Source organism: Drosophila virilis, chromosome 4 (genome assembly GCF_030788295.1).
Source record: "Drosophila virilis strain 15010-1051.87 chromosome 4, Dvir_AGI_RSII-ME, whole genome shotgun sequence".
Taxonomy (NCBI): domain Eukaryota; kingdom Metazoa; phylum Arthropoda; class Insecta; order Diptera; family Drosophilidae; genus Drosophila; species Drosophila virilis.
Genome location: NC_091546.1, coordinates 26,757,980 through 26,767,602, shown reverse-complemented (window position 1 = coordinate 26,767,602; position 9,623 = coordinate 26,757,980). Strand labels below are relative to the sequence as shown.

The 9,623-nt window shown below is 37.5% G+C and overlaps 2 protein-coding genes and 1 long non-coding RNA gene across 9 annotated transcripts; 1 reads left to right on the top strand and 2 right to left on the bottom strand.

Moving 5' to 3' along the window:
• Positions 1 to 111: 111 nt before the first annotated feature.
• On the bottom strand, positions 112 to 2,106 carry prg (piragua). The gene has a single exon (XM_002057535.4). The coding sequence runs from the start codon at positions 2,004 to 2,006 to the stop codon at positions 171 to 173; it is 1,836 nt and encodes a 611-aa protein (XP_002057571.2). The 5' UTR covers positions 2,007 to 2,106; the 3' UTR covers positions 112 to 170.
• A 2,097-nt stretch (positions 2,107 to 4,203) lies between these two features.
• On the top strand, positions 4,204 to 9,273 carry Agpat2 (1-Acylglycerol-3-phosphate O-acyltransferase 2). Of its 6 annotated transcripts, none has more exons than XM_002057536.4 (3): positions 4,204 to 4,443; positions 8,032 to 8,227; positions 8,285 to 9,273. In XM_002057536.4, exons 2-3 carry the CDS (start codon positions 8,052 to 8,054, stop codon positions 8,922 to 8,924), a joined length of 816 nt encoding a protein of 271 aa, XP_002057572.1. In that variant the 5' UTR covers positions 4,204 to 4,443; positions 8,032 to 8,051; the 3' UTR covers positions 8,925 to 9,273. The 6 variants fall into 6 exon arrangements, with proteins under 6 accessions (XP_002057572.1, XP_015025285.1, XP_015025288.1 ...); XM_015169799.3 differs by having other exon boundaries at positions 7,990 to 8,227; XM_015169802.3 differs by having other exon boundaries at positions 4,204 to 4,551.
• LOC116651399 (uncharacterized) lies at positions 7,203 to 7,893 on the bottom strand. Of its 2 annotated transcripts, none has more exons than XR_004304389.2 (2): positions 7,456 to 7,893; positions 7,203 to 7,396 (listed from the first exon to the last, which is right to left on the bottom strand). It is a non-coding gene; the product is annotated as an uncharacterized lncRNA (long non-coding RNA). The 2 variants fall into 2 exon arrangements; XR_004304388.2 differs by having other exon boundaries at positions 7,203 to 7,383.
• Positions 9,274 to 9,623: the final 350 nt, after the last annotated feature.

Sequence of the window (9,623 nt, the reverse complement as noted above, 5' to 3'; positions counted from 1 at the left end):
GAGTAAAGGAAAATATATTGGTTTTGGCCAATGTCCGTAAGAATTGAATCCATACTGAATATCTACTTTTCAACACGTTGGTGTCAGTCTAAAATATTAACAAAGTGTGAATATAAGAACAACCTTTATTACGCTCAATATTCTTTTTACTTAACTATAATAATAGCTTATCAAACTCCATTGCGCTCCTCGGGACGTGTCTCGCTGTAAAAGCCGAGATTCATTGTAGGTATCATATTGCTATAGAAGGACAACTCAGCGGCCGAAGGCCTTAAGCTAGCCATCTGAGCAGGCTCCTGTACGCTAGGCTTGGCGGCAGCAATCTGCTCGCCAATGGGATGACCCAGCGGTACCGCAGCAGCGGCTAATAAAGCCTCTTGTGTGCTCTTGGCCACACTATGCTGTAGCTCGTGTACTTTGAGATGGGTTTCCAGCTCCGTCTGCTGCAGAAAGGTGATGCAACAGATCGCACAAGTATAGCTAGGGCCATGCACCTCCAACTCATGGCGTTGCAGTTGTTCACGCCGGTTAAAGCCCTGTCCACAAATCTTACACGCAAAGAGTCTATCCATATGCAGAGCCCGATGACGCTGTAGATCCCGCTCACGCTGGAATCCTCTGTCGCAAACATCACAGCGAAAATTGCGCGATGTCTTCGATGGTGGTTTATTCTTTGGTTGCGACGGCGTCTGTTGTTGATAGGCGAAGGGAAGCTGCTGCACGGATACATCGGCTTCCACGTAGGGATGTAATGGAAGCTGCATTTGTTCCAGCGGCGCCGTCATGTTTATGCGCACATTTTGATTTTGTTGCTCCACGTCACGCTTAAGGTGCACTTGCTGGTGCAATAATAGCTTGTCTTTGCGAGCAAATGAAGCCGGACACCTTCCGCACTGGTAGGGCTTGACCTCGGCATGAGAGCGCGTGTGCTTCATCAGCTCTAGCGGAGTTTGAAAAGAACGCGGACATTGTTGGCAAACAAACGGCTTTATACTGCTGTGGATACGCAAGTGCTTGGTTAGATTGGTATTGCGTGAAAAGCTTTTGGAACAGACGTGGCACGAAAAGGGCCGCACGCCAGTATGAACAATTGTGTGTTTCTTCAAGTCTGAACGTCGAACGAATCCTTTGCTGCACAGTGCGCATACATACGGCCGCTCAGCATCATGCAACTCCTTGATGTGCGCAATAAGAGCAGGTCTTGTACTCAAACGCAGCTGACAGTAATTACAGCTGAAGGGGGCAGAGACGTCGTGTGATCCCAGCTCGTGCTGTTGGCAGTCTGGCTGCAGTGTGAAGGCCAGATCGCAGTATTGACACAGAAAGGCGCTCTTGGGATGTGGATTTACTGTGGCACTGGCATCTGCAGTTTGGTGTGCTTGCATGAGCGCCATTTGAGCTGCATCCATGCCGAGCGGCATATCAACATCTTCATCATTTTGAGGCTCCTCTTCATCCTCTTCGTCCCACTCCTCGTCGTCAAGGTCAGCCTCGCCATCGGATCCTAAGAATTCGTCATCGCTGGTCTCGCAAAGCTGATCTGGATCCACGTCGACAATGACGCAGCCTTCTTCGCCTTCCTCGAATTCAAACACGCCGGGATTGCCATTCAGACCCGGTCGGTACTTGGCATCCAGAGAAATAATGTTTTTCAAATCTTGCTGCAGCTCAGCCTCACGTTGTTGCATGCACCGGCGCTGCTCGTAGAAGTCCTTGAGCATTTCCAGGCAGCGTACACAAATACGTTCCGGTAAACACTCATGGCGCTCATACTTAACACCCCAGACACTTTGGCACGCATCGACTATTAAGTGCTTTTCGCCTTCACCGTTTTCACATCCTTCTTTAACAAAATCCACGGTAGCTTCGTAAATGTTTGGCGATTCTGCCGTCAGTGTCACGCGTGAATGGCATAGACGACATGGCATTGGTTTTGATATAGATACTCGATGATTTTTCTTATCCTCATTTATATATAATGCGTCATCTGTTCCTAAATTGAGCATTTTGTTCTGCACTTTGTAAAGACAAATGAGCGGCAACGCGTACGATAAAATATATAAATGTTACTCCTAACATAACAGCGAACACAAAACTATGGGCTTGCTGTTATTAACAGCACCATGCACCAATTCGCGGAAAAATATAAGTAACCATCCCTGGTAACAATAATCGGAAAACATTTTTTTTTTTTGATTAATTTGGTTAAACGGCTTTTAACAACTCTGCTGCCTTACGAGCCATTTGTGCATATTTAGTTTATGCTGACCAACTAGCAATGCGCTTAAAACTTTAAAAAATGAACGAATTTGTTTTGCTAAAGTTGATATGGTCTTTTTTAAGGAATTTAAAACAATATATGAATAGGGACACGCAGCCTTTTGACGCCTGCAATGTTTTGCTTGTGCACTGCTACGTATCATAGCGCCATGTCAGATGTTAAATATTCTGCAAAATGTTGCAAAAAAATTTCCGAACGCTTCGTAAATTATTTTCCTTAATTTCAACGCCTTGCAAAACTACTTCGAATAATCATTACTTATGAAAAACGATAGCTGACTGGACGCCGAAGTAGACGTATTCGTAATAAGAACATATTTCGAGGCTTCTCGATAATTGTTGGCCTATAGCTGCATTGGAAATGTAACAGTGTCATCTGAGTAAATTCATTGTGATGAGCGTTTTACAACTAAGAATTATCGGAAGCACATCGAAATTAAAAAAAAAACAAAGTAGTAGACTATCGATAGAAAGTAAAAACTAATATTGTCTATCTATATTTAAAATAATACTTTATTTCAATAATATTAGATTGACGATTATATATTCACATAAAATTCACATTAATTGCACTTTAAAAAATATAGCTTAAAGTGTTATTAAAGTTATTGTCAAACAATACTCTTAAATTAATGTGCCATTTGCTGCTTACGCACAAAAGGATCTACGAATTAATTGAGAAATTGCTAAATCTAAGATTCCAAATGTTACAGGCTAACTATGTTTTTTAAAATAAAGATATTTTTCCTGCCAATATCTAAAAATATCAATAGAAAATAGCTAAATTGGAAAAACTGGTTAGAAGAACACAAATTATCAAAAAAACATGTTTGTTGGTTTAAGGACTATGATTTGAACTGAGGGTTGATAACATCGCTTACATCGCTTACTTCAGAGTGCTATCGACTCTCGACTCATTTGGCACTGTTAACATAAAAAATATTTTTTTAAATATATTTTTTTAGCAATGGGGCCAAACGCTTGTCTTTGCTTGCTACCATAGCAGCAAAAGGCAAATTTGGATATTTTTTTTCTGAATTAATATGAACTTCTACTTCAAATCAAAATAAATGTTCGCACAACCGGTGATGGCAAAACTTCAATGTATCACAAAGTTTGTTGCAAAGACGATATAATTACTCAAGGTTACACAAGGATATTGTATTTTTTTTATGAATAAAAAGGAAAGGAGAAGAAGAAGAAGGCTTTATTTTGCAACGCATTGTCAATTGTTAGAATTTGGTAGAACTCATAAAATATTCTAGATTATGATCATTAGCAGCGACATTTTTAAAGTAATAATATTGTAACAAGTTATTTTTATCTACTGTTTGTAGTTTAAATTAATTTTTGTCTAATATACATACATAAATGTATGTATGCAGACATATGTACTCATACACGCATTTATATTTACGTACACTATTGAAAATTTAAGCATACTCCGGACATCATTTGTTAATCGTTTAGATATGTATACAGATAAATGTATGTATGTATTGTCTGTGTGTGTCTCTTACAAACTTGTTGCGGTTGTCGGTTTCAAACGTAGGACGAGGTCTTGCTTAGCTTATCTGTATGTGTTTGAAATAGGGTAATTTTTTTTTTTTGGATCTAGAGATGATTGCGTGAAATAACATAAGTATGTACTTATCATAGCACTTGTTGAATAAAATTTGTTAATGCTAAAATGAAATGGAATACATCAATTGGTAAAAATACAGAGAATAATAAACGATGCTTTATTAGTTAATTCGCTTCATGCGCATTTTTCACTGTCACGACTAGCATTCAAATTACACGAGTTGTATGCTTAGGCACGAGCAGGAAGGGCACGCACACCCCTCTAATTTTCACAATTGCGCGCGCACACATACATTAAAAAGAATTGTTGAGCATGCGAAAGCTCATTTAAGTCACCAGTCGCATTCTGGCATTTGTATAGCACGAGCGTTGGCGGGACGTTGTATTGGATAGCTATACGATCATGATTGTTCGGTCATATTAATAATTGCCTCCTACTTAACTTAATTACGAACAGTTTCCTTATTAACAATATTTGTCAAGGCTCGCGTGTTATGTTCACAAAGCTGTTTGTTTTTCAGTGGTAGTGCAACGGTTCAATTGCGATTTACGTCGATAGGAAAAATTCGAAAAGCAACGGTAAATGTTGTCGTTTGATAGCGGCATACGCATAACGCAAAAACAGTTCGAGCAAAAACGCAAGAGATGAATATTTGTAATTCACTTACTTCCCAGCCCCATAACTGAGTAAGTGGGTATACTAGGCCGGTTTGTTTGCATGCCACTTCTTTGTGCTCCTTATTCATCCTGTTGACATTTGTATATAAATGCCACCCATGGGCACATGCGTATGTATGTACATACATACATGTATGTATGTATGCATACGCGCATGTTAAAGAATTTTTCAAGTATCCTAGCCAAAGTATAGTTTTACTGCGCACTCAATTCGTTTCATTAAATATTCTCTAAGGTGTGGTTATGAGCTACCTTATAATATGCCTCCAACAAATATCCCTTCAAACTGCTTACGATTTGTTTTATGTACTTTTCAACAAATAACATGTTGCGCCTGATTATCTACTACTTTTACCTTCTGTTTTCAAAGTCTCGTTATGCCTCAACTCTACTTTGCCTAGTAAAGTATTATATAAATGAATATTCTTCGTTATTATTATTAAATAATTACATAACTATAAAAAGTAATTATATATATTGTAAGGTAAGATCAGCATGATTCAAGTCACGCGACAGCGTCTAATCTACCTTGTTCGTATTTGAATATGCAAAACACTGCCAAATAAGACATTCGATTTGAAATTGCCTGATTACCAGGCAGCTAAAATAAATCAATCTCGTCTGGCATTTCACTTAGATTTCCAGCTGGACCAGTTGGCAAAATTTTTACATTTACATTTGACTTTGTACTTAAAATCGCTAGAAAATATTAAACCAATTATTCTGTCAGCTGTAATAATTTGCATGTATGTACATATATATAATTTTACGCCTCTAAAGTCTCAAAATATACATATTTATGCATGTATATACATTTGTGGGAATCATGCCATAATCTTATCAGTGTTGTCTTTTTTCACTGAATGAAATCGTACGTGATTTAACCTGACTAAGTCTGTCTGTTTAACGACTCCTTGACGGGCTGTAGGATTCAACCAGAGACTTATAGGGAGGGATACGTATTGGTGCAGGAGCGCGGAATATATGCGATTCGGTGTACCAGCTCGTTTAAGAAGACTCAGATGTGGGATCCCTCACTGGCAAGCTTGTCAAGCTGCCCAGTTCTTTGATAAACTGTTTCCCTTAAAGCCAGGTTAGCTTGATAAGAACTGAAGTACAATCCCAGGGAACATTTTTTCTGTTTATCCTCTTCGATTTTGGGATTGACAAATGAAATTTGATGGCATAATAATAATACCTTAAATAAGGATTGATCTAGCCATATCTTTCTGCAAGTCCAATTTGCAATTTGACAAACAATTACCTTTGCTTTAGACCATTGATAACATTTCTCTTTTATCTGTTTCCTGTCTGTTTTTTAGCATATCTGGAGCCCCTTTTCTTTGGGCATAGAGAACAAGTTTTTAAATTTTTAATATTCAAGAGACTTAAATTGGCAGTCGAGCTCTAAAAGAGCTTGAATCTTATATTTTTACAGCACGCGCAAACCGCAAATCTAAAAAAAAATCGATACACACATTCAAATTTTACATTTATGCCTAGTAAATGTTCTAATGATAAGACAATAAAAATTAATACATATAAATAAATAAATAAAAATAAATAAGATTGTCAAGAAGGGACCTTCTTGGGTGTAGACCGCCGGTAAGAAAAAGACTAAACCGCTCTTCTGTACGTCTTTTTCTTCAGAGTACAAAATACGTGAACTTCTGTACGATTATGTGGAATATGCACACATACATAAAAATTAGTTGAGTTGTATTCCACGGTGATTTAGAGCTCGGTACAATATGTCTCCTAATCGGGCGCCTTCGAGTGGAGCCATCTTAGTTGTTGTTGTTCTGTTTGCAAAGAATCAGTATAATATCAAAGTTCAGTGCCTTTATTAAACAAAATATTGCGTTCGACTAAATTGGGAATTTTTGATAAGCGCCTTACCATTAGTAATTGTCGTTTTGCTGTTAAAGGCTTTACCTGATACGATAGGGCATTTAGTGTTGTGCGAGTCTCTGACCTTTGCGGACGTGCCTAAAGCAATTGCGCATGAAGAAACTCAACTAGAATTGTGAGTCAGAAACAAAGTAGTTTTGATTACTCAGAATATAATTAGGAAAATAAAAAAGAGTGGTTCGTCAAACTTAAAGCTTACAGAAGAAGTTGCTCCCTAACGTTTTTTGCTGCCAAGAGCAATATTGTACTTTAGCCAAGACCATAAAACGCCAGAAGGAAAGATGATATTATTAAATACTATGAGGAATATTTATAATATACGTGCAGGTACCTGTGTTGCCAGGCAGGCTCTTATCTGGAGAACTGTTTAAAATCGATTTAGCTGTGAAAGATATCACTTTATTTTCTCGTAAATGTACTGTATATAAATTACATATACATAATGTGGTTATCTAAAGCCTACAAATGGTATCAATTTGAAAAATGATACCTTCCATTGTAAATACAGAATTTCTACGCTACGAAATTGTTATTATTATTATAAATAGCTGCCCTTGATACAGAACAACAAATGAAAAATATTTTGAAAAAAAAAAAACATTTTAATGTGGGTTTACGATATGTACCCATATTTCGTCTACATATTCCCGGATTAGGCTAAAATATTGAATCTAAAAATAGTATACGATATACACTAGCTGGTTTTGCCCGGCCTTACCGTGCTTTTTTTCAAAAATTTAAAATACTACTTCTATTTAAAAATATGTCAAAAGTCCATCGAAAAAACAAGCATATCTTGGAATCAACAGTTTCCGCCCATGTTTGTCTTGTGGTGAAAATCTTGAAGCCATTCATAAAACCCTTGAGCCGCATTTTCATATCAAATGAATTCCCATAAAGATCTTTCCGCAGGTGGAAATTCCAAAACCTCTGAAAACGTATTCTTTTAATTTTTAGATAGGGCTATGAAAATAAGTTTAAAGCTGATCGTGCAAAACTTACAATTCCGACAAGATGGGCGGAATTCGCGAAAAGTATGAAACACGTATCAGTTGAATATTCACAAAGGTTCACTTTTATGCAAGCCTTTCTGCCAGTTTGCCACTGTTGCGAATTGAATTTCCAAAATCGCTGAAACACGTATTTTTGAAGTTCTTAAGTTAAGTTCTCTTTGCGCAAACATAATACTTTGCCCAAAATATTTTCTAATCGCCCTTCTACAGACAATGCTTGGATTCTGCAAAAATACTGAAACACGTCTCAAATGATTTTTCAAAAAATCTGTGGAAATGAATTTTAAATCAAAACATTATCCAGCAAATCTTTGACTCTTTGACCATTTATATCAGATAGCATTGCATTTTCTGAAAAAATGAATTTGACGAAAGTCTTTGAAAATGAGTTTAAGGGCTATCGGATCGGTAAATAAAACATACTTGCGGGTGGAATTTCCAATAATAATGAAATAACTGTATTAATATATATATATATTTGTATATATTGACTTAGTGCTCTTTGATTTTTGTTTCATTTTAGCTTCTTGTATTATTTATGCTCTATTCTATTAAAATTCCGCAGTACTAGATAAAACTGTTGTCATGGCGTGTACCTGTGAGGTAATCGGGCTCGCTTGCGTTGTCGCCCTAATTTTGAGCATTGCGGCCAAAGCACCTTACCAGATGAGGATGTTTATTGTGCTGTTTGGAGCCGGAGCAATTGTAACTCTGTGCATTCCTTTCATGATCCTGCGGCCGAGAGACTACAGAAACGGACTGTAAGTTAAGCACATGAGAACTTTGATTGAAGCTGATTTCGTTTTTAAAATTTTAAGTATACCATCCTGGTGCTTCGTGCAGCTGTGCCGGCTAATGGGTATAACCATGGAAGTGCGTGGTGTGGAGAACGTAAAAAAGGAGCACGGGAGTGTTGTGCTTATGAACCATCAAAGCGCCTTGGACTTGTGCGTGCTGGCTCATCTTTGGCCGGTGATTGGAAGGGCAACCGTGGTGGCCAAAAAGGAAATTCTTTACATGCCCTTCTTTGGCGTTGGCGCCTGGCTCTGGGGCACTTTGTATATTAACAGATCGCGGAAGAGCGATTCTATTAATTCCTTGCAAAAGGAGGCGATTGCTATACGGGAGCGCAACTGCAAGATATTAGTCTTTCCGGAGGGCACGCGCAATTCCAAGGAGACATTGCTGCCATTTAAAAAGGGCTCATTTCACATTGCGCTCCAAAGCAAGTGCACAATACAGCCGGTCGTCGTGTCGAAATACTCGTTTTTTGACGAGAAAAAGAAAAGCTTCCGGCCCGGACATGTTGTCATACAAATACTGCCTGAGATATCAACGGATGGGTATGAAAAGGAAAATATGGAGAAGCTTATCGAACATTGCCGCACGACCATGCAGCAGGAATACACGAGGATGAGTAAAGAGGCTCTATCTGTGAACTCAAAAAAACAGTTATGAAAAAGATATAGTAGTCTAAGCTCAGGTTACACACATTACCGGTATTTTAATTCGAAACAATATACTTAATATTCTAAATATCAAAGATGTGTAGATATGTAGCAGATTTCAATTAATGTTTAATGAATAAGTTTAATGAATAACATATGAATAACAATTTCATAATCTTTTGAATAATTTTTACTGTTAATGAATTTCCGTACGTAGTTATTCAATTTTTGCGGGTATTTTTTAAAACTGTTTTGGTGCCAACGCTATCCAACTCTTGTAAAAATGCTTATGTACATTAGCTATCAAAACAAATGATTAAAGCCCTTTAAAAAATAAAACAAAAGAATTTATTCACACATTTGCATGAGATATAAAATTACTAGATGACGATTTCTAGCTTTGAGAATCCTTATACGGAAAATAAACTTTCATACTGCCTTTGATCCGCATCGGTTGGTAAACTAACAACTTTATTAAAACCATGTTACGCAAATACGGCTGCGAGTGGAATTTCGAAAATCGCTGAAAAACGTTCAGATTAATATCGGAAAAATGTTTAAAGCCCATCGAGTGACACGAGAGCGTCGCGCAGAAAATCTATAATTTACAATGCATTATTATCATATGCTCTAATACCCAACAAAAGCTTGAAGTTGTTAAAATTGACAGTATGCACTTGATTATTTGATAGACGGCTCGCGAGGTTTA

Bases quoted from the DNA above. Each gene is read 5' to 3' on its own strand.
- prg (XM_002057535.4), bottom strand. From the start codon at position 2,006: ATGCTCAATTTAGGAACAGATGACGCATTATATATAAATGAGGATAAG.
- Agpat2 (XM_002057536.4), top strand. From the start codon at position 8,052: ATGGCGTGTACCTGTGAGGTAATCGGGCTCGCTTGCGTTGTCGCCCTA. The intron at 8,228-8,284 runs GTAAGTTAAGCA...TAAAATTTTAAG, and splicing joins AGAGACTACAGAAACGGACT to TATACCATCCTGGTGCTTCG.